A 26,896-nucleotide genomic window follows, 5' to 3' on the forward strand; every position below is an offset into this window, starting at 1 on the left:
CTTGAAAAAAGTAATCAAAACTAATTACTGATTACTTCCCCAAAAAAGTAATCCCGTTACTTTACTGATTACTTATTTTCAAAAGTAATGAATTACTTAGTTACTTTTTAAAAACACGATTTACAACCTGAATAGGTGATAAAGCGATAGATCTTTCAGCCCAATTCTACTTTTTCTGCATAATCCATCATACAAAATGTAATCAAATGGAAAAGTCTCTTTTTTTTAAACTTGTTTTATTAGTTTTAATCTTTTAACTTTATGCATCTAGCAAAAATTAAATTATATGCACCATTCTCTGACTTGAAGAAATTAGTTTAATATCTAAACCTATTTTCTGCACATTCCAGCACATAAAATAAAATATTTGTTGTGTTTACACTCAGTCTTTCAAATAGATGCAAGTAAAACACAGCAGAAAATAAATAAAATCAAAGACTAGCGGTCCTGTTGCTCTATTTTCACCTGTAAAGCAGGAGTGGAGTAGGCGGAGGTGTGCCCTGGTGCAGGTGTGCCGCAGTGGTCAGTGGAAGAATCTGCGAGTTTCTCTGTGAATTTCCCATTACGTCGTTGCGCACTAGGAGCTTGTTTAGGGTTTTTTTCGCTGTAAAAAGAAGTTTTCTTCCCACGCTAATGTTTTTGTCACTTTTTATGGAATCAAACTCAAAGTAAGGTCAGTACTTCCACGCTTTAAACACTGCATGCTCATACTCTCTCCCGCACTCGATATATGATCCACTGTTGCAGCGTTCCTACAGGAAAGTAACAGTAATCTAATTACCATTTTTACAATAGTAAACCCTTACTTTACTCGTTACTTGAAAAAGTAATTATATTACAGTAACAAGTAACGCGTTACTGCCCATCTCTGGACATCAGTCACTCCTTATTTGGTCTTATGTCACATGACCACATGCTGAGCCCATCCATGCTGGTGCTCTGTTGGTGTAGAAATACACTGAGGTCATACAATCGGTTGTTTTAAATGTTTCCTATTAGATTTTTTTCTCTACTCAGACACTTAATTTATTTAAAATGCTGTCTGCAATACTGTTCTTGATGACCGTGATGAAGGGGACAAGCTGAAACTCTTTGGTCAAGTCATAAAGCTCTTCTTTATACTATATGACTTGGTGAAACTTCATTCTCCATCAAAGGTGTCAGAGCAGCATTATGTATAAACAATACAATATTAGATTATCAAAATGTTACATGTTATTTTCAGTAATTATCTCACTATAATAGTATCCAGAACTTGAAGAACTCATTTGTGAAATGATCTGATGGATTTTAATCCAGTCCTGTGACCAGCATGAAATGCAGTAATGAAATTAAGAAAGAATCATTGCATTCAATTATGTCTTCGATGCAGCAACTGTCAGTTAGTTCCTAATGAATTAAAGTAGCTATGCTGTATTTAAGCATATGACACATCTTTTTGAAATGTTTTTTAAAATATAAGAGTGGAATCTAAGGTAACCTCTGAATATTTAAACTGAACAGCATTTTTTTAACTGTTTTCCATCAGTGTAGATACTTGGGTGAATACGTTGTGTTCATTCTGAAAGAACAGTCACTGATTTCTGTTTATTCAGAATAAAATATGAATGATTTTGGCACTTTTTGAATACTGAATGTTAATTTGGCAGCAATTTGTTCAAGGTCTTTAATGTGTAAATATAGCACTGGGTCATCAGCATACATCAAGGTTTTAACACCATCACACAGATGGAAAATCATATTTACTAAATTGTTTATAGTGAACAGCAATGGTCCTAAGATTGAGCCTTGTGGTACTCCCATACAGGCTCTCAGTTATATTTTCAGTTTTATCCTGAAACACTGAAAGCAGTACGATAAGCAGGAGTCAGGACTGAATCCAGTTTGTTGGCATTGATAGACAGATGGAGTTAGATGTGGAGCAGTAAGCTCGAAAACCAAACTGTATGGGGTGTAGTAGATTTTCTCCAGTTAGGCCATCAGTTCTTTAGACACAACCTTTTCAATCATTTTTGAAGAGGCTGGTGGTATATTGATAGAGTTACAGTAGAGGTTTTTAATGGCATGGGAATATACCTTCCTCCAATGACTAATTAATAAAATGACTAACAGAAGTAGTTAAAAACTCCTTATAATTCTTTAGGGGAAAAGTATCAAGCCCCCAGGTGCACTTTGCTCATGAGTTTGGCTATAGTTTAGATATTTTTACGTACTTTATCATCATCATCTTTGTAATTGGGAGTTAAAGTAGTTTTACCAATTAAAATAAAGCAGATTGTATTTCTGCAAACTTTATTAATAAAATATTAATAACAAACATTAATAAAATAGTCATTAAAACTGTTTACAAAAACGAGACTCATTTTGTATGGCCCAGTTTACTTGAAGTTGTATGGATATATTTTTCAGGTGCTCTCTGATTAATACTTTTCCACAGTAATTTAGTATTTCTCTGTTGTGTTCTGATCTCGAGGAAGAAATTTGTTAAGTTGCCCTGTAACTTTGTTTCTAATGATTCTGTACATGCAGTGGTCAGTTTTAAGCTGTGATTTTAAATATTTGCTTTTAGGACTGTATCACTTTCCCTCATTTACTGGCGTAAAATGTTTTTTAATCAAAGCAAAGTTCCTTTTCTGTTATGCTTCGGAGGCACAGCTTTTATTGAATTTGGATAGAATTTCCTGAAACTTGAAAAATTTGAAGATTTGCAAAAGTTATTTTATTTCAGTAATTTAACTTAAAAAGTCAAACTAATATATGATATAGACTCATTACATATGAAGAAAGATATTTCAAGCCTTTATTTTTTTTTATAATGTTGATGATTATGGCTTACAGCTTACGAAAACCCCAATGTCAGACAACCTCCTGCAGAATCAGGCACTGGCAGGGGTAGCCATCTGCAGCAACAAGTTGGGGGGTGAAGACAGGAAGACAGGACTATAGTGTCTTTCTTTTTCAGGCAAAACAGATTCAAACGTTAAATAAGCTTTCCGAGTCAGAAAGAGCAGTTGGGCGGGGCTTCTGTGAATAACATTTAACTAAAAAACCTGTTTTTCAGTAGCAAAAGCTTTTATAATCTTCTAAGAAGCATCAAAGCATATTAATGGTGCAGGGAAACCAAATAATTCTTTATTTACTTAATTTTTTTTTAAATTGTGAAATGCTGTTTGCATTACAGGAAAGGAATCCAAATAGAGGAAACAATGAAAAGCCCAACACATCATCTTTAATGTCCACATACAGAAACATATTATAGCCAAAATCACTGCAGCAGGACAGAAATCTGATTTCAGGTATTTACTAATTTAACTGGTTTTATGAATCTGAATTTAGTGCTTTTAAAAGGATCATTACCTTTTCTTTTTTTCTAGCCTGCTGTGTTCCCATTCACGTTTCATCTCTGTGGGTCAGGCTGACCTCCACCCTGGAAATGATTATCTACAGCACAGCATGACCCACAGAGACAACACCACAAACACCGAGTGAAACAAGACACAAAGAAGAACATACACATGGCATATTAAAAGGGGAAAAAAACAAAACAAAAAGAACCCACACATTCATACACTGGCTTCTCCACCAGTCCCACCACTAAGGCACATTTACAGGTGATTTGTTCACAGAGTGAGGAGGAGACTGGTCTGCAGACACAAATGAACATGCAGGACAGATAACACACACTGAATCAATATGTGTCATCAATAATCAAACGAACTTGTCCAGCAGTCAGTTGACCTCATCCACAGGATCAGTAAAGTCTTTGGTACCAATAAGGACACTTAGAGATACAATCAATCAATCAAAATGAAGTACAGCTAATCAGTCAACAGAGAAACCAACCATCACCGATAATTATCATTTTTCTTTTTTTTCCTGTTTTGTTGGAATCAAAACGAGCAGATAATCAATCAGTGCTGATTAATTAGTAATAGAATCTATTGAGGAACAGACTCTTGTTTCATTTTGGATTAAACTTTGGCTGTAAAAAGAAAAGAAACATTGATCACTGATTGAAAACCTGATTTTTAAAAAAGGTAAAACAGACACACTCAATAACCCCTAATCCTCCAGCAGTAAAGCCCAGACCACATGACCCTGAGGGCCGCTCTGATTGTCTGATTTTCAAAACAAAAGTCTTGTTTAGGAAATATCCCAGCAGCAGCGTCTGACGCACAGATGGTGGGAGCTGATTGGTTCCAGCTGACCAATCAGAAATGAGTCCTTAAGGCCCCGAAAAAACTCCACAAACCATGAGTCTGTTTGTGCAAAAACCCAAAAAACAAAAAAAAGAAAAATCATGGAAACAGTCCAGTAGTTCTGGAGCAGAACCAGAACTTAAAGCTTCAAGTGTCAGAGGCACGGTGTGAATTTCAGCCTGGTCCCAGTGCCACAGATCCTTCATGGCTTTCCCACATCCACGGTGATCATAGTGAAAAGGTCAAGCTTCTGGATGCTCACCACCTGGTAATTCAGAGAGTTTATGCCGTCTTTGTACATGGTCTCTCGAGTGTGAGCAATCCGGTTAAACCTGGAACCAAAAACAGCATCCAGACCCTTCAGAACCAACAGCCTCACTCTTAAAACCACATTTAGCCATCATTTTAATTAGCAGTATAAATATTGATGAGTAATGGTACTTGTTAGACAATTGTGGATCATTATGGTTGTCAGTGTGCAAGATGATTAGGTCTTTAGCATGAATGCTCACCTCTGTTTTCTACACAGACATACATTCACTTTTCACTGATCACATCACATGCTCACACACACACACACACACATCACACGTTCACTGTTGCGGACACACACGACATATGTTCTGCAGGAGAGGGCCAGAGTTGGAGGCCTCTGAGGTTGGGTGCAGAACTCACAGCTCTAAGATTCCAACTGGGCTCCCCATGCGCAAGTTAAAACCGATTGATCTCTGTTCGTCTTGCTTTGTTCACGGGAATAAGTCTCTGAGTCAGCGAGGTCTATAAGTGTAGACCTAACAGTACTGATAACAATAATAACACATTTTTTGTGGGCGCCTTACTAAAACCCAAGGTCAGTGTTCAAAGCATAGAAGACAAAGAGTAAAAAGGATTTAAAAAAACAAAAAAACAAAACACCATTAGACAATAATTGGAGTTGATGTTTAAAGAGAGTGAGCCAGTTTGAAGATGCATTTTTAGTTTTGAATTGAATAAGGGAAAAGAGCCTGTGTTTCTAATATCAGGTGGAAGTGAATTTCCGAGCTGGGGAACAGAGCAGCTCAAAGCTCTGTTCCCAAAAGTGGTGAGATGGGTGCGGGGAACAATAAGGTGAGTATCAGAAGAAGACATAAGGGAGCGGAAGGGACTAGCAACACAAGCAGGGAGGAGCCAGGTTATGGAGAGATTTGAAAGTGAAAAGCAATATTTTAAAAGTGATTCTAGACACTACAGGCAGCCAGTGAGGTGGCTGAAACACAGAGGTGATGTGCTCTCTGAGGGTGTGGGCGAGTTACGATCAAGGCTGCAGAATTCTGGAGTTCATCAAGGGACTTGTTAGGGAGACCAAAGAGAAGAGAATTACAATAATTCATCCAAAAAGTGACAAAGCCATGGACAAGGATGACAGCAGCATTGAGGGTAGGGCTGCCACAAACGATTATTTTGATAGTCGACTAGTCACCGATTATTTTTGCCATGAGTCGACTAATCAGATCATGCATCCATTGGACGTAAAACGTACAGCTTACTGCACCAGCATGGATCTGCTCTTATATAACTATCATTAGCTTACAGCTTTGAGTGTTTAAGGTATGTGCTAACTAAAAATAAAGACAAGATGATAGTTTATTCAATTTTAATGAAATTAGCAGATTGTCTTGGTGGAGTTTAATAAACGCAGCCGTCTGCTCCTTGCTATCTAAAATATAACAGGACACCGGAGAATATTCTCGAGCATCTCACACTTCTGATAATCAGTTGTCTGCTTGATGTTTATTCAGCTGTGTAAAAACTATAACTTTAATCTCAGCCAAACCGATTTACTCAGGAACAAATAAAATACTAAAAAAAACCAAACAATAACATTTTAAGTTATCTAAGTGACTCATATATCATGTTTAACCTGAGTAGCGAAAGACGGCGGTGGGTCTGAAAACGATTTACCAAGAGTTCGATGTTTTCACGAGCTCTAGTGAGCCTTGAACCCCGGCTAGCTATCGAGCTAGTGGGTAACAGACGTCTCCGAAAACGTCGGAGCGCTTTTGAAAATATGTGGTTAGGGGTGGGTTTTTATAATAGATTCATTGATTAAAATCGATTCTGGCTTGGATAACGTAAAATCGATTCATTAAAATCCTGAATCAATTTTTTTAATATAAATTTATTTTGCCCAAAATGCCAGAATCTCTGGTGACATCTCACAAAATTTCAAGAACCACCAAACAGTTAAGACAGTAAATGAGAGCAGGAACACGGATTCTGCACATAGACTTAAACACACAGCGCGACCCGCGGCTCAGAATCAGATGTTGCCTTTCTCACAGTCGGGGCTGAAAGCCGACAGCTCGCTGATTCTGATCTGTCGGCGGCTCCGCGCTTTGTGTTCACGCCCTTAATGAGCCGATTCTAAAGCTGTTAGTTTGATCTCTCTCCAAACAATATTGACCGAACCAGCAGCAAAAGAAGATCCAAACGCTTCACATAAACATCGTCATGAATTCACTCTGACTTTTACTGTTTTGCTTCCACCGCGATGCACAGCTCTCTCTCTCCCTCCCCCCTCTCTCTCTCTCTCTCTCTCTCTCTCTGTACTTCAAGAACAGTTTCCCTTTCTTCATTATTCGCTTGCTTGTTACGCAAAGTCTACTGTTGTTTACAGTGCTGTCAGCCGCTGTTTTTTCCCTTTTATATTCTTCCGAAAAGAAAACCTAATTTCTGCTGTTCAATACTGAACAAATTTAAACTTTTTAAAATTATTCAAAATGCAAAACGCTTAACCGTGTCTCTAATAAAACCGCTGTAACGTCAGAGGTAATGTTCATTAATGGTTTTCTTTCGTTTTTGATGTACTGCAGAATATTTTTATAAAATCCCAGGCCAGGAAAATCACCTTCATGTTTTTCTGTGTTTTATCTTCAGCTGCTTTGACACAAAGGCATCTGCTGTAATGCTCACACCTGTGATAAAGTCTTGCGTGTGTCAGCTTCCTTTTTATTGATACAAAAATATGTAAATGTACTGATCTGAACTATAATATTTCTGACTGTCAAAATTTCCCAGATTTAAATCGAATCAAATCGAATCGTGGATCGAATCGATTCGGGACCTTGTGAATCGGAATTGAATCGATTCTAGAAATCAGTGACGATACCCAGCCCTATATGTGGTGTCTTGATAAACTGAGCAGATATTTGAAGTTTACACAGCTACATTCTCGCCTGAAAATATGTTAAATGTTTATTTTGTGACCCAGAAAGAATAATTAAAATATCAAATATCAAAACTAACTAGCTGCCGCCATTGTTGGAAACTGAGCAGGGCCGCGCTATGAATTCTGGGATAGGTTTGGCCACGAAGTATACACCCGACCCATCCTTCAAATCTGGGGAAATGAAGGGCGCATTTGTCGGCCGCATTTGTCGGGAGTCTTCGAATTTGGACAGTCTTCGTCGTGTCACTGTAACGTAATCGGCCTACAAATGCGGTCACAGGAGGATGCAGTTCCTGAATTTGGACACAGCTACGATACCGGACGCTGCTTCTTCTTCTTCGGGTTTTAACGGCAGCTGGCATCCTTGTACATGCAGTGCTGCCATCTTCTGTTTCAGTCCGTTATTACACTCTTAAATCCTACTACTTATTCCTGCGTCTTTTGGGATCTTACAAAGCTTCAAACGATGCGCCGACTATTAAATTAGTCATCAACGATTTTGATAGTCGACGTAATCGTGACTAGTCGACTAATCGTGGCAGCAGCATGGAGGATGATGATGGGATAGAGATGACTGATGTTGCTTAAGTGGAAGATTAATAAAGTACTGTCGAGGATGACACCCAGACTCTTAACCTGAGTGGAGAGAAGGATGGAGTTGTCATCAATATTAATGGAAAACCTGTAGGATTTAGTTGAAGTGGAATCTGTGCTGACAGGTGGAGCTTCTATTTTATTACCACTGAGTTTGAGAAAATCAGAGAACTTTGGTTAATCTTCTTAAAGCAATCAAAGAGAGATGGGTGGAAGGGAGAAACTGGGTTTGGAAGAAATACACTGCAGCGGATCATCGGCATAGCAGTGAAAGTCAATGTTATATTTCCAAAGTATGCAACAGTGAGGAATAACATTGGAAATGAAATTAATGAAATTAAATCTCATGTGACAAGTTTTATATGAAGTGAAAACAGTTCAGGAGTGGGTGTACTCCAGCGTGACTCCCTGTCATCATGCAGAATAAACGACAGTGTGTGTTGTGTGTGTCTGGTATAACAAGCAGAGTTGTGTGAAGATGATTTGGGTCTGCACCTCTGTGGGTTTGGATCATTCATCTTGTCTCTGTTGTGTCGGATCATGCGGCACTTCCCGATTTCACCGGTGGCTCTGGAGATGGACATTCCTTTAGATGCCACCCTGAAAACACAACAGTTTTTTTAAAAGAATATATTTAAACTGTCTTTCTTTGATTTATATTTTTTAAATATAATAAAGATGGTAATAATTAATTTGTAGCATTGAATTATTTTTTGGTAATTTAAAAAAAATGTTATTATTGTCCAGGCATGCATTTTTTTTTCTTCATAATTTTATAATATATTTTATAATATAATATTTTCCAAGTGTTTGTAAATGTTACATATTTCCTTTTTGCCCCATATAAAAATGTTCTTTTCAAACGTGGGTAATTTTCATGCACATATTTATTCATTTTTATGATGATTCATTAGCTGATGAGTGGATAACAACACATATTTGCTGTCAATTCAAATCAAATAAAAGCCTCAGACACATAAAAACTGACACTGGAGCTGTGGTTGACCTGTAGACTGTGGATCATGTGACATGTGTATAAAGACGGTATGTGATGTAGGGCGGCTCGATTATGGCAAAAATGATAATCACGATTATTTTCACTGAAATTGAGATCTCGATTATTTGACGATATTTATTTAACCCTAACGACCTACCATAGAACCAAGTCCGCCAGAGCTTATATTATTTTTTTACATGTTGTAGTGCCATTTGTGGGAGCATTTCAAGTTGCTATACAACTGTTATAGCCCATATTTTAATAATATGTATGCATTAAGTCCATAGTAACTACATTAATTGCAAAAAAGTGCAATAAACTACAAAAAAAATTGAAAATCGTTTTTGTTTTGTTTTTTTACATATATTTCTACTTGGAGAAATTTAAGAGGCTTATCCCTCAAAACTTTAAATACAAAAAAGTTGCAAAAAATAGTTTACAACAACAGGAAATTTATTTTGAGTGTCTTCATAGTTTTATTTTGGAGATACACCAATTTTTATATACTGCAGGAAAAACAAAAACAATCCTATGATGCAAATTTGCAAAGAAAACAGCATGTGCATCAAAATAAACTATTTCCAGCAGTGCAATTCGAGTTCTAAGCATCCCAGCAACTATTCAGAAAAGTCAAACATGACCAGTATAGGCTTTTAAGGCCTACAAGTTAAAAAAAACAACTACATTTTCCGCGAAAATGACGTCACTTCCGGTTTCGGGCAGGAAATGGCGGACATGCGATAGTTAGCGGTGACGTCTGTTTCAATGTGGGAAGTGTTACGAACAGCTGATCAGATCGGCAAAGCGTGTTTCTGGAATATTATGTTTTTGTTCCTGCAAGCGCTTTTTATGCAATTTATGTGGAAGGAAACCGTGACCGAGGACAAGCTGATGGCATAAGATGTAAGTTTCATATGCAAAACAAATTATTGCGCTAGCTTACACAGTTCAGGTTCTACAGGGATTTAACAATAGTTACACAAAACGGAGCGTGCAGCTCTGACCGGCTTTAAAGGGTTAACAATAACAATGTATTGAATAATGACTTTAAAAAATAATATAAAATAGTATGCAACACCACTGAAGTTTTTTTTTTTTTTTAAACTCTCTTTTCAACCAACGGCAGTCACTCTCCAAATAACTTCTGCTTAGCTTTCCGAGCTTCCCTCGGGTCCTCTTAATCAGCGGTCTCCAACCTTTTTTGCGCCACGGACGGTTTATGCCCGACAATATTTTCACGGACCGGCCTTTAAGGTGTTGCGGATAAATGAGGGAGGGGCTAATAATCGGCTCAGTCATTTTTAATGATTGTTGAAAGCCCAGATTGTAATCGTGATTAAAATTCGATTAATTGAGCAGCCCTAATGTGATGCGTTTGTAATGACACGAGCGAGTCCGCTGCAGCATGTAAAGCAGAAAATGTACCTGTTGTAGATGTCATCATCCTCTCCTCCCCAGCCCCAATAGTTGTTGGGAAAGCCGTTGATCTTCAAGTATTGCTCTTTACTCAACGAGGAGACGCCTCCAAAATACTGATTGTACGGTAACCTGCAGAGGACAAACAGGTCATTAAAGCTGACCGACATGATCGATCTTGGATATTAAAGGCAGAGGAGCTAAAATGGCTCATTTCAGACAAAGCATGAACTGAGGGACTGCACCAAGGCCTAATATAAGGTAAATTATTATTATTCTAAACTGTGAATCGTGCAAAGTGACTAATAAAGTCAAGAAGAAAAACATAAAGCTGGACATGATAAGGCCTCACTCAGCTGCAGCCTGCAGAGCATAGAGGAAGCAGCTTTCACTTGTTCTCATAACCAGTTACCATCCTGTATTTGTACAAAGCAGTTTTGTGTAAACACTTCGTGTCGTGATCTGAGTGACAGTGGACATTTTTTCCTTCCATGCTCAGCCTGTTTTTCACAGAACAACAGCAGGAGGTGAAATGACACACATCAGCTTCTTTGGGCTTCCTGACAGGAAATGCTGCTGCTCAGGGACAGCGGTGACAGGAAACAGGAAGGGAGGTTTTCTTTCAGTACCCACCTCTTTCTCAGTGGTTTCAAAGTCTGTCTGTTCTCTTCACTAGAACTACACACTGTCTGCACGATTAACCCGGCCCACAATACAGATTCAGTGCTGAGCACATCCAGACCTGAGTACTGACACGTCAGCTCTGCGGGATGATCCGATGCCAAAAATGGCACTTTCGTTTCACATCTCACAGCGAGACCAAAGACAAGGATTTTTAGAAAGAAAAAAAAAAAAGACCCTCATTTCTCAGCTAGGAATGCTTCAAGGAGGCTTTTTTTTTAAAATTTATCTCCAGCAGCAAGTCTCTTTTACTCCAAAACTGTGACTAATGAGTTCAATCACTTTTGTGTTATATAATTATCCCAGCCTCAAACACAGCATTACAGTCAGCAGCTGCACAGCCTCTCCTGTGTTGCAATGCAGTCAGACAGGCTGGAGGATCCAGCAAGAAAAAGGAAGAGGATGTTTTTCCTCAAAAACTTCTAAATGCATGCAAGCAGGGGTCATTTTTTACAGTTCCAGGGTATTGTTATGAACTAATCATGAGATAATTCTGCCTGACCTTGTGTTCGACCTTGGGTTACATAGCTGAGATAAACACGACTCCTTTAAAAGTCTCCTCCCAAAACATGTATCTGACAGGTATACGGCACATACTGTGCCTCTCTCAGCTGACCTCAAAGCATGACAAAGAGATCCTCAATAACAGGGTCAGGTTACAAGAAATTGATAAACCATTACTGTCTGTCTCCGTCCCATCTCAATGCACTAAAGTTGCTTTGAAGACAACAGTAGACTGCAAGTTATTGCAGACCTGGTCCCCGACTTTGAAGTAATCACTTCAAATCAACGAGATCCCAAGTTCATTGGAGATGGTCACAATAAATCTGCTTGTCTTGCACCTCCATTCAGTTTTCCGTAGCGTAACTGTCGTTTAAGTTTCTCATCCCTTTATTTCCTGTGGCGTCTCACCTGAAGCCGAACTTGTCCATGGACACAGACAGGTGCCGAGGCTGGCTGAAGCACTTGTAGGTGTTGCGGTCGTCCATGGGGATGAGGTCGACATCGCTGAAGACGAAGCAGTTGTAATCGTACTCCTTCAAGGCCTCCGCGTAGCCAATGTTCAGCAGCTTGGCTCTGTTGAAGGTCTCGTCGCCATCCTGACACACACACAGGTAATCACGGGGTTAAAAGTGCAGCACTGGTTAAAGAACAGAGTGTGAAGTTAGTCACAAAAAACACTTTCAAACTTGACCTGTATCGTAGAGTATATAATATAGATCAAATGTAATGAATCCATCACCAGGCAAACAATGATGTTTTTTTGTCTCCTTGTACAGCAGCTTCCTGATCGACCGGTTTGAAGAATGTTAGACAACTTGAACTGTACAAATATGCAGAAACTGATATGCGTAAAAGCCTCCCTCGAGGTAATACAAGATAAAGCTCAGTATGACCTTAAAACATTGCAGGATTTTGAGACAACACAAACAGTTTAATGAAATTTTACTGGGTTTAAAAATGTTTATGTCTGCGCTGACGTACGATTACAGGGGCTACTTTCAATGCAGCCTAATCTGCATCACCCATTTAGTGGTGACAGACTTTGAGTCTCCTGCTACACTCTTAATCACTTTATGCAAGTTTGCAGCATTTTTCTTGCATTTAGTGTACTTTCTGCTTCATATGAAAAAAAATGACTTCCTTCAAAGAGAGAGTGAAGTCAGAAGAGCCGTTTAAGGACAATAAGACAGCACGAAGCTGCTCCAAATAGAGGTTATTACAGTGCACAGAAACTTTAAACAGATGGACGAAAACTAGAAAAAAAATATAGTTAATCCCAGCATGATGGATCATTCAAGCTATTAGACTGAGTCTTCTGGATTCCTCGGTGACTTGTTACCAGCCACCCAAATCTTCATACTGCCTCGAGGTGATAAATAAAAAACATTTAAGTCACACATCTGCACTACCCCATAAAGTAAATAAAGTTGGTCTGACAGCTTCAAGTCACATTGATCAAATAAAATCCTGTGTGTCTACACTCTTCACTCTTCAAAGGCACAATGCCCAACAAAACATCCTAATAGATAGGATTTCTATCGCACACTAGGGGAGTTTAAGGAAAGTTGACCTTTGATGTCTACACTACATGGCCACCTGGCGGAATGACAACAATACAGGGAGTGCAGAATTATTAGGCAAGTTGTATTTTTGAGGAATAATTTTATTATTGAACAACAACCATGTTCTCAATGAACCCAAAAAACTCATTAATATCAAAGCTGAATGTTTTTGGAAGTAGTTTTTAGTTTTAGCTATTTTAGGGGGATATCTGTGTGTGCAGGTGACTATTACTGTGCATAATTATTAGGCAACTTAACACAAAACAAATATATACCCATTTCAATTATTTATTTTTACCAGTGAAACCAATATAACATCTCCACATTCACAAATATACATTTCTGACATTCAAAAACAAATCAGCGACCAATATAGCCACCTTTCTTTGCAAGGACACTCAAAAGCCTGCCATCCATGGATTCTGTCAGTGTTTTGATCTGTTCACCATCAACATTGCGTGCAGCAGCAACCACAGCCTCCCAGACACTGTTCAGAGAGGTGTACTGTTTCCCCTCCTTGTAAATCTCACATTTGATGATGGACCACAGGTTCCCAATGGGGTTCAGATCAGGTGAACAAGGAGGCCATGTCATTAGTTTTTCTTCTTTTATACTCTTTCTTGCCAGCCACGCTGTGGAGTACTTGGACGCGTGTGATGGAGCATTGTCCTGCATGAAAATCATATTTTTCTTGAAGGATGCAGACTTCTTCCTGTACCACTGCTTGAAGAAGGTGTCTTCCAGAAACTGGCAGTAGGACTGGGAGTTGAGCTCGACTCCATCCTCACCCCGAAAAGGCCCCACAAGCTCATCTTTGATGATACCAGCCCAAACCAGTACTCCACCTCCACCTTGCTGGCATCTGAGTCGGACTGGAGCTCTCTGCCCTTTACCAATCCAGCCACGGGCCCATCCATCTGGCCCGTCAAGACTCACTCTCATTTCATCAGTCCATAAAACCTTAGAAAAACCAGTCTTGAGATATTTCTTGGCCCAGTCTTGACGTTTCAGCCTGTGTGTCTTGTTCAGTGGTGGTCGTCTTTCAGCCTTTCTTACCTTGGCCATGTCTCTGAGTATTGCACACCTTGTGCTTTTGGGCACTCCAGTGATGTTGCAGCTCTGAAATATGGCCAAACTGGTGGCAAGTGGCATCTTGGCAGCTGCACGCTTGACTTTTCTCAGTTCATGGGCAGTTAGTTTGCGCCTTGGTTTTTCCACACGCTTCTTGCGACCCTGTTGACTATTTTGAATGAAACGCTTGATTGTTCGATGATCACGCTTCAGAAGCTTTGCAATTTTGAGACTGCTGCATCCCTCTGCAAGATATCTCACTATTTTTGACTTTTCTGAGCCTGTCAAGTCCTTCTTTTGACCCATTTTGCCAAAGGAAAGGACGTTGCCTAATAATTATGCACACCTGATATAGGGTGTTGATGTCATTAGACCACACCCCTTCTCATTACAGAGTTGCACATCACCTAATATGCTTAATTGGTAGTAGGCTTTCGAGCCTATACAGCTTGGAGTAAGACAACATGCATGAAGAGGATGATGTGGACAAAATACTCATTTGCCTAATAATTCTGCACTCCCTGTACCTCTGCCTTTTTTGGGGGGGGTAAAAAGTATCTCATTGAAGTGTAACATAAGTGTCTCAGGTGACTGCGGGTTTCCCCAACATTATAAACCGTATATTTGCATAATAACTGAAACAAGCTCACTGAATGAACAATGGGCTGTGAGGAAGACCTCACCATCTCTAAATCGAGGACAGAACCTAAGGGTACATCTTTCACCATCTTACAATGCTGTTACTGCAGCCATTCTCCAACTGTTTGTGAATGGTACTCATGACCATTGTTCACAAACAGACCAGCAGTGAATCCAACACTCCTTCACTGATCCTGGTCCAGTTGTCCTTCATGATGAATAAAGGAGCTGTGAGCAGCCACGTGGGATGGATGAGAGAAACTTCAGAACTTCATGCCTGCTGCTGCTGTGCTAATAATAACTCGGGTTTCTATGGGAGCAGTAAACAGACCTCAGGTGATTACGCAACAAACGTGAGCACTGAGCAGGTGTGAAGGGAGCCTAAAGATGAAGGTTGATGTACATCTACATAAACGTAAATCTTCAGATTTTCCATCCAAAAGTACAGAAGCCAAATAATGGGTAGTTTCTAAAGTCTAAACCTGACCAAGGTGTATGGAGGGCCTAAACATAACTGAGTTCTTGTTAGTGACTAATCTTAACAAAGTAGTTTTTAATGCTCTAACCAAACAAGCGTTCTTTTTAAAAGACTAAACTAAACATATTTATTTTTAGGGCAAAATCAACCCAACAAAGGAGTTGTGTTTCAGCTGACAAGCACACAAAGCTAGAGATCCTTCAGGTGACTTCATGAGGCATGAAGGCAAGTTGAGATCTGCAGCTGCTGCAGATATCTGCATCACAGCAGCTCTGTAGCATGCTTTAACAAGTGTAATCATGCAAAAAAATAAGAAGTGCGCCCGAAGGGAACTGATAAAATTCCTGTTGCCAGAATGAAAAGATCCACAAAGAGGTTAGTAAAGCTTCACAGGAAACAAATACAGTAGAAACAAGTTGGAGCAGATAGAAAACAAGAGAAGAAGGAAGCCTGTATTACCAGTGCGACCCCCTCAGTCAACACCAAACGGGGGTTGAGCCTCAGCGTCTCCAGGGCCACAACCATTGATCAGAAAGGCCTGACATGCAAAGGGAGGGGAGGTTGGAGGGGTGAGGAGGGGCAGCAAGATAAGCACAGTGAGGAGGAAGAGGAGGAGGAAGGACACACACACAAGAAAGAGAAAAACAACAACTGTGAGTCACACAGAGAAACAAAGCAGAAGAAGAAAGTTCAGAAATCAGTCAGGTGATTGACTATGACGTTCAGTCTTCAGTCACTGGGGTCCATGCAGTTACAACAACACACACACACACTATATACAACAGCTGCGTGTGCCAGATGATGTTTGTAAACAGTCACTATCACCACATATATTTACTGAGTGTTAAATATTTATGATTCAAACCCTTCAATTTAAAATGATTATATTACAAAACTATTGTTTGTCATCTTCCATTCAATTGTGTGAAATTTTCATCAGCGACAGCCTCCTGCTGGCCTACGTGCAGACCGATGTTATATTAGCATTTATCTTAAATTAAGTTTTGTGTATGTTTACGTTAGCATATACCTATAGAGAAGGTAAATCAGCAGATATTTGAATGGAGGCTGGGAAACATTTGGATTAGGTTTGGATACATGCAGAGTGACTGCAGGTAAATTAGAAGATATTTGAATAGAGTTCCGTGGTATAGAAAGGCAAAACACTGAGGTCTTTGTTGACTGGAAAAGCAGGTGCTAGTTTACTCGTGTTTACTCGTCTCTGTTATTTAAGTTTTCTGCAAATGAACTCCCATGTATTTAGTGAATATTCATTCGTTAGGTCACCTGGGTTCACCTGGGTAGGTGTAAACTGACCCTGATTCTGTCTGCAGGTGGGGCACCAGCTCATTTACATGTAAATAACACCCGAGCTTGCTTATCCGTCCTCAGAGGCCTGGTGGCTGGCTTTCATCAAACCAAGCAGCAAAGATCCTCAGACCAAGCACGCAGACTGTAACTATACGCAAAGTTCTTATTCCCACACAGACAGCAGAAAGCAGCGCCCAGAGGCACAACATTTGGGAGCAATAACAAATTTCTAACAAGTTTTTAATTGATGGCCTCTACTGCATATCACAAGCTCCAGAAACACTGGTGACTTCTGAGCCCCAAAACTAAAAACTGTCCTTTTATTCAAGTAATCAAAAAATAATCAACACAGATGAGAGTTATTAATTTTGAATTTTTATTTCAATTCAGTTTTGTTTCCCTTTGTAGGATTTATCAGGAACAGGATCTAAGAAGCTGAGAAAAGACATTACTATCCAAACACAACACTTGATGTCACACAGACACATTCGTTTGTTTAGTTAATCGCATCATCATCACCTACATCTTGGAGTAGCAGAATCTGTCAGCTTATCAAACTGTACAACAATAGTTTATTTTGATAATAATTTGCCTGAGTGGGTTTTGTTGGGCTTAAAATAGATTTAAGCGTATTTACTTCAGTCCTGCTAAGAGAGATGTTAAATAACTCCTCTGGTAATCTATAAGTGGTGGGAGTAACTGCAATACAATGAATCTTCCTAGTAACCAGAGTCCAATCTAAACCTAAAATTGTTTGAGATGGGTGACTGATCCGACTCGAATTTCAGCTCCAAAGCCACTAACGCTGTTAGTGTTGCTCCAGTTTGTGTTGTGCTGATAAGCCTTCTGCACAACACAAAACACAGTGAACACACCCTCTCTGTGTACTTAAGCAAAAGCCACCAGTCTTTCAGTCGCACAGTTTCCAGAATCCTCAAAAGTATGTGACACTGCGGCCTGCAAACATCAATAGCACTAGTGATCACACTCCCAGTTTCCAAGAATTCACAGTAAATTCTGCTGATTGAAGAAGCTTCGCGTAAGAAAGAAGTTTAGAGTTCTTACTGTGAGATACTCTGTGAACCACCTGTGGATTTTTATGTTAAACAATCATGATGTGATTGAAGAGTAGACAGAGAAGTTCAAAGGTATTTCATTAATTGTTCCAGGATTGAAGCCTTTTTTTAACCACTGTTCTCCACCCTAAGAGGAACTTTAAGAGCTTTACATCTGATAGCCACTGCTCCTTTTTAGTTATAAGATGGGGTCCAGTTCAAAAAGAGGCAAAAAAATAAATAAATAAAGATTATCATCTTATTTTTAAACCCCATGGCTTGCTTTCATTACTTATTTTTCTTGTTAATCTAATACTCAACAGTAATTTTAAAGGTAGTTACTGCATTAATAAAAAGTTTGATTTTGTACAGAGGACTTATTATAAATGGTTTATTCCTGTTGTAAATCAATAGTTAGCTACATGAATAGCTTAACTGACTGGTATTTCTGGTCAGAAGTAGCAAGATCAACCCCCTGCACACACCCCCATCAGTCACATTTGATAAACTTCTTTTTATCACTGACAGCTGCACACTGCAAAACAAACTCCTGCCATCGCACAGTAAGGGGGAGTGATAGTGAGGAGGAAGCACCCAGACACAACAGTGTATTTAATGTCTCCAAACTGATTATTTCATGTAAGCAACAAGCTGAAGCTTGAATTCCAGGAATGTATCTGGCGTTGTGAGGCTAAAGAGCCATTCATGCCAACACTGGCGTCACACAGGCAGGAGACCTGATGTATTATTTTACTATTTGTGAAACCAAACTCTGGATAAACATGCTCTCTCTCATTTCATTTTTACGCAAAGAGGCCAACAGTCCACCCTGTCAAGTAAACAGTGGAACTTATACACACAGGATTTTAATTGTCCCTTTGTTCTCATGTATGAACACACATCGCAAGTGTACCTGGTTGATGACGTAGATCCCGTAGTCGAGCTGCTGCCTTTGCAGGATCGGGTGCAGATAGTACAGCCAGTACTTAAGGTGCTCTTCTCGGTTGCGGAACGGGATGATGATGGCCACTTTCTGCAGCGCCTCGCAGTCTTTGGGTTTGAAGCGTCCGCCCGGCTGCACGTTGGGGTTCTCCTTTTTTATCAGCTCCAGGTTTACAGGAATGTTAAACTCCACTCGCAGGGGACCCACTGAGGACACAAACACCAACATCAGAGAGTCTGACTACAGAGTAAAGGATCAGCACAACCTTTTCAGGTGGCCACAGCAGAGAGCTTCACCCACAGGCAAAAAACTGAGACAAAGTATTATTTAAAAAAAAAAAAAAAAAAAATAGAGTGTAGAAAAACAAAAAGTTAAATAATATATAAATATACAACAACTAGGCCTCATTCACTAACATCCACATGGAAAAATACAGTAGGATAAGCTAATGAATAAAAATTATTCCAAATATTCTGGGAGACAGGCAGGTACCCTGGGAGTGCTGGACAGGGCCATAGAAGGCCCTTAGCCCATATGGCATTAGCCATAGAATACCAGAACTGGCAGGTCCACCACTGGCGTCCTGCTCGTCACAGATGAGAGCAGCTTCACCGTGAACACATGTGACAGCCGTGAAAGCATATGGAGAAGCCGTGGAGAACAATATGTTCCCTGTAACATTGTTTAGCATGTATGTATTAGTATGTAGGGTCAGTGATAGTCTGAGAGGCATATCTATGGAGTGACGCACAGACCTCCACGGGCTCAGCAACAGCACCCTGACTGCCATTAGATATCAGGATGAAATCCTGGGACCTGTTGTCAGGCGATACACTGGTGCCGTGGGCCCTGGGTTCCCGCTGGTGCACAACAATGCCCGGCCTCATGTGGCGAGAGTATGAAGGCAGTTCCTGAAGGATGAAGGATTTGATACTACTGACTGGCCCCCACACTTGCCTTACCTAAATCCGATAGATTGCGCTCAAAACTTATGTTTGGCTTATGCCAAGTTGCAACTCAGACTGTCCAGGAGCTCAGTGATACCCAGGACACCATCTCATCTCATCAGGAGCATGGCCCAACACTGTCAGGCATGCATACAAGCAGGTGGGGGGGGGGGGGGGGGGGGGGGGGGGGGGGGGGGGGGGGGGAGGCATACAAACTACTGAGAACCGCTTTTGAGTTGCTACAATGAAATTTGGGCAAACTGGACTAGCCAGTCACACCTTGATTTTCAGGGTTCATCCCTCTGTCAGTGATAAATTTCATTCCCATCAAACGATGCGGAGTCCTTTCATGCCAAACATATCACCAAGATAACCAGCACCGCCTCCCATTAAACTCTGATGTGTTATAAGCATTATATCTGAATGAATGAAAAGAGCGGCCCCTGAGAGACGAAGTAAAATGTATCTGAGGAAAACTGCTGTGAAGAGTCTGGTCACATAATCGTCAGGACAGGTTAAATGTGTTTGTGTACGCCTGCAGCGTGTTCTTCCAGTCTGTTCTGGTTTATTCTGACTGAAATGATGTGAGCACAAACAGCAGGACAGAAAACTGTTTTTGTCCTGCAGAACATTTTCCAACCTTCTGCAGTTCTCAGTGTGTAATCAGAGAAATATGCTGCTGCAGAAAGCGTCCAAAAGTCCAAACAGCTCATTAACACACAAAGATTTGCGCTCTTCATCCAGAAAGCAGTTAGACGCTGATCTCAGGTCAACAACTTTTATACAGCCTGTATATTCACGTCATTTTCCTGAACACGGAAACATGTCTGCCCGCGCGTTACGGACATCTCTGTAACAGTGACATCATGCTAGACCAGTGCCAAGAAAACTACAGCTAGAACAGAGTCCTACTCATGTCAGATAAAATGTTCTGCTCCTCTGCAAGTCCAGAGTACAATTTCTCACCGTGTGATGGCGTGTCAACAGAAACCAAACAGGACTCCCTAACAGAGGAAGCAGGAGCACAGCTGGAACCATTTTACCACATCCTTCACTGTTAGCCTTCCACTCGTGGTTTCAGCACAGTTTCACATGTTAATATGTTCATCTTTAAGCCACTTCAAGCTGCTTTCAGTTGGTCATCCCTCTGGATAAAGATTTAAGGTCAGCTATTAAAAGATGTACACCTGTGTGAGATTTGATTTGTTAAATAGAGCAGCGTGCAATCATATTTCAGGAGTTTTGAGATATCCTAATGGAGTTTTGTTTGTTTTTTATAAAGGGGGAGTTAATCTTGAGCTGAGTATTTACAGTCATATACAAAAGTTTGGGCAATGGCTCAATTTTCTCCCTATGATACAGTGAACAACAATCATAAGCATGTCATAAGTTTCAAAGACTTTATTGCTAAATAATTCACTTTTACAGTGTAGAGTCCGTATTTACAGTTGTGAGTCTCCTTCATAACGTTTTCAATCCTCCGTAGCATGCTGGACTTACCAACACTCCTAGCTAATCACAGTTTGTGCTTTTAAAGGACTGCTCGTAGGTCTTCAGTTGAATTAAAAGTTGAGAAGTTTCCTGCCAATGGATACAAACTGCTGGATAATGTCACTTTGCTCCTGGATCATTCAAGCTGGTCTTTGAGGAGATTTAAGGGCAGTCTTTAAAAAGCAGACTTGCACAGATCATTTTACTGGAGCTAGAAGAATTTGGACTGTTTTTAAGTGCTTGTTTGATTCTGAAACCCGAAGGAGCGCTTGGACCCAGAAAGAGCGAATGGCAAATCATTTCCACTTAACAAGCGGATTTCAATGGTCTTTCTTTACTGTGAAAATTCAAACTTATTTGATAGTGAGGGTTCACTTCAGCCAGTTTGCCATCTATGAGATTGGAGCAAACACAAGTCACTTGACCTAAATAACCCCACAGCTGACCAATCGACTGATCCTACATACCCATTACTGACCTCTGGCTGTCAGACCGTAGATTACATGGAGCCATCTTGTGGCTCCACGTAATCTGCCCAATACTTGAGTAAATATTAGTTAGGATAATAGGAGCTTTTGGTCTTACAGAAACAAATAAGTGTTGTAGAGTGAAACCTCTTTATATGACACAATGTCTGACAGAGTTCACAGAGTCAAACCATTGATCATTTTCACTGCTCATTAATAACCAAGGAGAGCAAACTTAATCCGGCTCAAACAGAAAGAAAATGGACAGTGTGCAATGAATATTAATTGCACACTGCAAAAAATAAATGAATAAATAAATATATAAATGTCTATAGTAGATTGTAAAAAACAATCTTTTTTGTGTAGCATGAACATCCATATATTGGGTAGATAAAGCTATAAAGCTTATGAAAATACAGTTAAAAATGTATGTTTTCTGTCACATTTTCTAAAGCTGTCTGTACGAGGTCACAATTTTAAAAATCCACACTTTCACAAGTTCTCTGTGTAGTTAAAAGTCAAGATGGGTTCAGACTAGTTCGCACTCAGAAACCAAAGAGTGCGATGAAGCTGAATGTCTGTGGGCTGACAGAGCTGATCTGAGAGGTCTGAGGGGGTCCGAGAGGTCACAGCTGAGGAAACGATGAGATCATCAGACTAATAACAAACATCCTGATCAAAGTTACACAAACTGATCAAACTGAAAGTCCAGACAAACACGCAGAGAGGACGTTTATGAAAGAGAACACAGAACTCGTACTAAAAGTGTACCTGCACTACAAAATATTTTATAACACTGTCTGCACCTGTGATTTGGAACAGACTTGTTTTAAAACCACAGTCCACCTCATAATGGACACAACTCATTCAACCAAAAATGCAAAGCACCTCATGAATGTGGATTCTCTCCTTTTAGTTGCAGCACTCTAGCTAAAACCTGCAGTAGGCTGGCGAACTGGTTCATGGGTGCTGCTATGCCAAAGTCACAGAGGTTGCAGAACAAGACGAGGACTCCAAGCTGCAGTCCAACACGGAGGAGATTGAGTGTGTCTATGGGAGGAGAGACGCACTCGAGAGCCAGCTGGTCTGAATGTTTCCGCTAAAGGGGCTCTGTAAGCGTTTTTTTATCTTATAAATTCCAACCTTGACATGAGGTGTGTGTGTGTTTGCATGTGTGTGTTTATAAAGGAAGCCTCAGGACTGGAAACCTCAGGTCAGATGTGAACAGACAGCATCTGGTTTCCTCTACTCTACCTCCTCAGAGACTCGTAAGCCTGCAAACTGCTGCTGCTTCTGTCGGCTGTTTCTCACAAACAAAGCATGGAGGACAAGCAGCTTTAGCAGAAACCCGAGCTCCAGCAGAAACTCAGAGGAGGAGCATGTACAGAGGCTCTGATTGGCTTGCATTATCTCACATCTGGAGAACATCCCAGCACCTCTGACTGCATCCCCACACCAGGAGGAGACATGAGGAGAGAGGAAACACCTTATTAGAGATCTTTAGATCACAGCTGGATGACACTGAGATTTAATGTGAGCCAAAACTACGAAGTTTAAAAGTAACCGAACACCTGGCTGCAGCTGTACGTTGTATCTCCTGAATGCTGTTTGGACTCCAATCAGATGAACTCAAGAACACACAAAACTCCCCCATAAATCAAGCCCATTCTGGTGTTTAAACTAGAGCCATCTGCAACCCCACAGATTCATGAAACCTAACGTGGAGGCAGCTCCTCGTGTTCTTCCACCTCATCTATTTAAAAAGTAACGACACACACAACAATTACTCTCATTTTGGTTATTTCAATCTTACTGCGCGGTCATGTGATATCGAAAAAAGTTGTTTCCAGCTGGCTAAAAAATAAATAATGGGAAAATGGTAATAAAGTTGAAACTTTTCGTTGTTTTGGGATTTAGTTTGTAATTTGTAACCGTTCACAGACAAAGATGAGTTGGAAGAGGTATTAACTGGCAGTAATCCTCTTCGGCCAAAATCAGCACAATACTATCATAGGAATGATTTCTCAGCTTGGGAGATTCCGGCCCTCCGAGGAGCACATGAATGCAAAGGTGCATGCACTCTTATTATTAAAGCAAATTAATCACATTTTTGAGGTTTAAGACTGTGAGGAGTGATTAAAATTTTAATATTTTCTGTCTAATTGGTTTACTAAAAAAAAAAACCAAAACAAACATTAAAGCTTTCCCACTGCTAGATTTAGCATGTGTCCATGAAATTCATACACATATGCAATTTGACAAGATTAGTCATTTGAATTCTCCTTTATGGAAGGAAAGGAGATAATGCTGTCCCATAATTCATAGTGATGCAGACATGAGAAGCCTTAATAAGGAGGAAGAATGGAGTTACACTGGATCTTTTTTTTGTAATGACTTTTTCATGGTAACAAACTGTTAGCATGAAGGCAGAGCACAAGTTCTTATCAGTCGTACTTCAGAGCTATCTTTGACCTCACGACAGAAGGAGGCAGGAGGTATTTTTGGACCGAGATGTCATTTAAGCTATTTCCAGGTACACTTCAAAACATACCATGTACCACAAAACATATTTGGTTAATCTAGTCCAGGGATCTCAAAGTTATTTTGCATCATGGATCAGTGAAAGTATATAACAAAATGTGTAAAATTACAGAAAATATAACTGCTGACGGTTCATTGTCCAGACTGTCCTGTAAATATAACATATGAAGTTTTTGTTCATTCACAAAAGACTTCCTTGAACTCGCTGGGGGGGGGGGGGGGGGGGGGGGGGAGAGTAATTTCTATACCTGAAGGCAGAAGGTGACCTTTTTTTCTTTGTGTATCTATTACTATTGCAGGGAGGGGTCTTTTATCAATATAAAAAGCTGTAAAACCTATGAAAAATACCTGATCAAGTCTAAAGATCTCAGCTAAATTGCAAAGCCTTGTCTGTTCACCTATCCTGATACTGGAGCAGATCCTGAAGCTTGAGCTTCATATTTAGATCATACTTTTAAAACCTGTAAGTTTCATTTCTGCCAGCATCACTGAAAGTAGGTGCTCTCTAATGCCATAAAGTGGGAACAGAAAGTGATTTGTAACTCGATTGTGCAACAGGCAAAAAGAGTACAGGAATGTGGCTTTAAGGCAGCCACATTTCTGAATTAAACTCTTCAAGTGCCGTTTTCATTTATTTAATATCATAGAGGTATGGACTGTTTGTTGGACAAGATGAGCACGTGAAGGCGTCTCTTTGAGTAACTGTTCTCGCGCCTCTTCTCCACAGCAGAGTGATGTGCCATACGTAAATAATAACAACCAGTATGAACTTAGTAGATAAAGCTACCCTAACTGTAGTTTTTGTCAGGAAAGGAAGACACGATGTCCAGTGTGCTGCTTTTTTCTGCCACGACTCATGCTGTCACAGCATCGTCAACCTGAAAAGGATAAGCGCAAGAGAATGGATGGATGGATCTTAAACAATGTCTTACCCCTGCAATAAGGCAGCATTTCCAACCTCGGGCAGTTATTTTAAAAAATCCAGCTCCACAAACCGTTTCTAAAACAACAATTCAAACACTCAAGTGACCTCATTTGTTCTTGGTGATGAAACTTAAAGGAGCAGTACAGTATCTTGCTACAGAAATACAGTGAGGTGTCGGGAGGGAACAAGTACACTATTTAAGCCCCAAATGCTTGGTTTTAATTGTTAGTAATCTGCATTTATGCCGTTAAAAAGTAAACGATCGTGAGTCGTGAAAAGCATATTTATTGTTTTTGGTAGTTGAAGCTAAAGTCTGTTTGAATAGGTTATTAAGTCACAGAAACCAATAATGTCACAATTATACTGCCCTGTTTCCTATTAAAATGTGAGGACCGAAACTAGTCAATCTCCGAGGTTTGTGCTGTTTTAAACCTTTAAACAGACTGTGGACCTCAGAACCAGGGTTCTGGCTAGTCTTACCCAGCAGGGGGGACGTCTCGGGGCATTTCTCCAGCTTCTTCACCGGCTGCTCCAAGACTTCCCCCTCTTCGGAGACTTTATCCCCGTCTTTCGCAGGCTCGAGTCCGGAGGTCACCACCGGGTTGTTATTCTGGATCTTAGGGATGTTATTACTGGACTGCTGATTCTGAACGAAGGCGAGGCGGAAATCGTAGGAGCGGACATAGAAGACCACAGTGACGGCGATGTGGAGAAAACAGAGCAGCACCACCAGCTTACAAATCCGGTGGAGGACGCCGAAGTTGACGGAGGACTCTCCGGGCATCCTGGCTCGCACAGTCCCGGAGGTGTTTCGTTAAAACCCGGCCGATGAAGCGGAAATAACGTCTGTTTCCCCTGGTCGCTTAATGTTATCTGCTTTCAGACTCCATTTTCCTGCAAGTTGTCGGGAAAGTTTCCAAGTTTCCTGTGATATCCGGTTAAAATAAGAGCGAAATGTCGCGGGAATAAAGCGAATAACCGAGACGTCAAAAACAAAAACGAGCTCCGTCACGTTCAGGTGGATGGTAAATTAATTAGTTTGCCCCTCAGTTCCGGTTTAAAATAAACTCACAGCTACGCGGCTCGGAAACTATGCGTCTCCGTTAAACGGCTCTTTTAAAGTTGGCTAACAAACGTTAACAAATCCCGCAGAAAAGTTCTGAAAAGTGCTCCAGAGAAACATCCGCACGTCAGTCAGTACCGGAGCCGGGAGCAGCAAACGTCAGTTCGGAGGGTGAGCTGCGAAGTTCCGGAGAGAGTGGATAAACTTTCGCGTGCCGCAGAGGACACTAACCTGTCAGTGTGACGAAACTATTGTGAACACCTCCGGTTTCAGACTTTCACAATAAAACACAAAACCACCCGGAGTGCCGTTTCTCTAAATGCTTACTAATAAATTATATGTTATAAATTAATCCCACTGATCTGTCAGTCAGTCAGTGAATTAATCAATCAAGAAGTCTTTTTCTATATAAAACATGGATGTATCCATTGATAAGTTTTTTTTCTTTTATTGACAAACACTCTTTTTAATATAACACCCCCCCCACACACACACACTCCACCCCAAGGGAGGGAGTAGGTAGTGTCGGTTTGTTCGCATCCACAGCTTTAAAGACATATTAGGCCTTGCATTTGACCTTTACCTTCACTCTCACTGCCCAAGGCCAAAGTTAATTGAAATAAAAATTCAAGAAACCATATTGAGTGTTCACATATGAAAGGGCAACACACTTTTGTACCTGTGCAATACAGTACCCTAAAATGCCACAATGAGGCACATAGTGATTAATATAACATTTCAACCAGTTCTGCTCCAATCATATAGATAAACATAATAAAAGAAACACCTCACCATTTAATCTGT

The 26,896-nt window shown here is 40.3% G+C and overlaps 1 protein-coding gene across 1 annotated transcript; it reads right to left on the reverse strand.

The window, feature by feature from the left end:
* Positions 1-2,786: 2,786 nt before the first annotated feature.
* b4galt1l (DP-Gal:betaGlcNAc beta 1,4- galactosyltransferase, polypeptide 1, like) lies at positions 2,787-26,361 on the reverse strand. Its single transcript, XM_026183948.1, has 6 exons — positions 25,510-26,361; positions 18,629-18,864; positions 12,008-12,195; positions 10,424-10,546; positions 8,497-8,601; positions 2,787-4,531 (listed from the first exon to the last, which is right to left on the reverse strand). Exons 1-6 carry the CDS (start codon positions 25,811-25,813, stop codon positions 4,402-4,404), a joined length of 1,086 nt encoding a protein of 361 aa, XP_026039733.1. The 5' UTR covers positions 25,814-26,361; the 3' UTR covers positions 2,787-4,401.
* Between the last annotated feature and the right edge of the window lie 535 nt (positions 26,362-26,896).

The sequence above is a fragment of the Astatotilapia calliptera genome, chromosome 2, assembly GCF_900246225.1.
Source record: "Astatotilapia calliptera chromosome 2, fAstCal1.2, whole genome shotgun sequence".
Lineage (NCBI taxonomy): Eukaryota > Metazoa > Chordata > Actinopteri > Cichliformes > Cichlidae > Astatotilapia > Astatotilapia calliptera.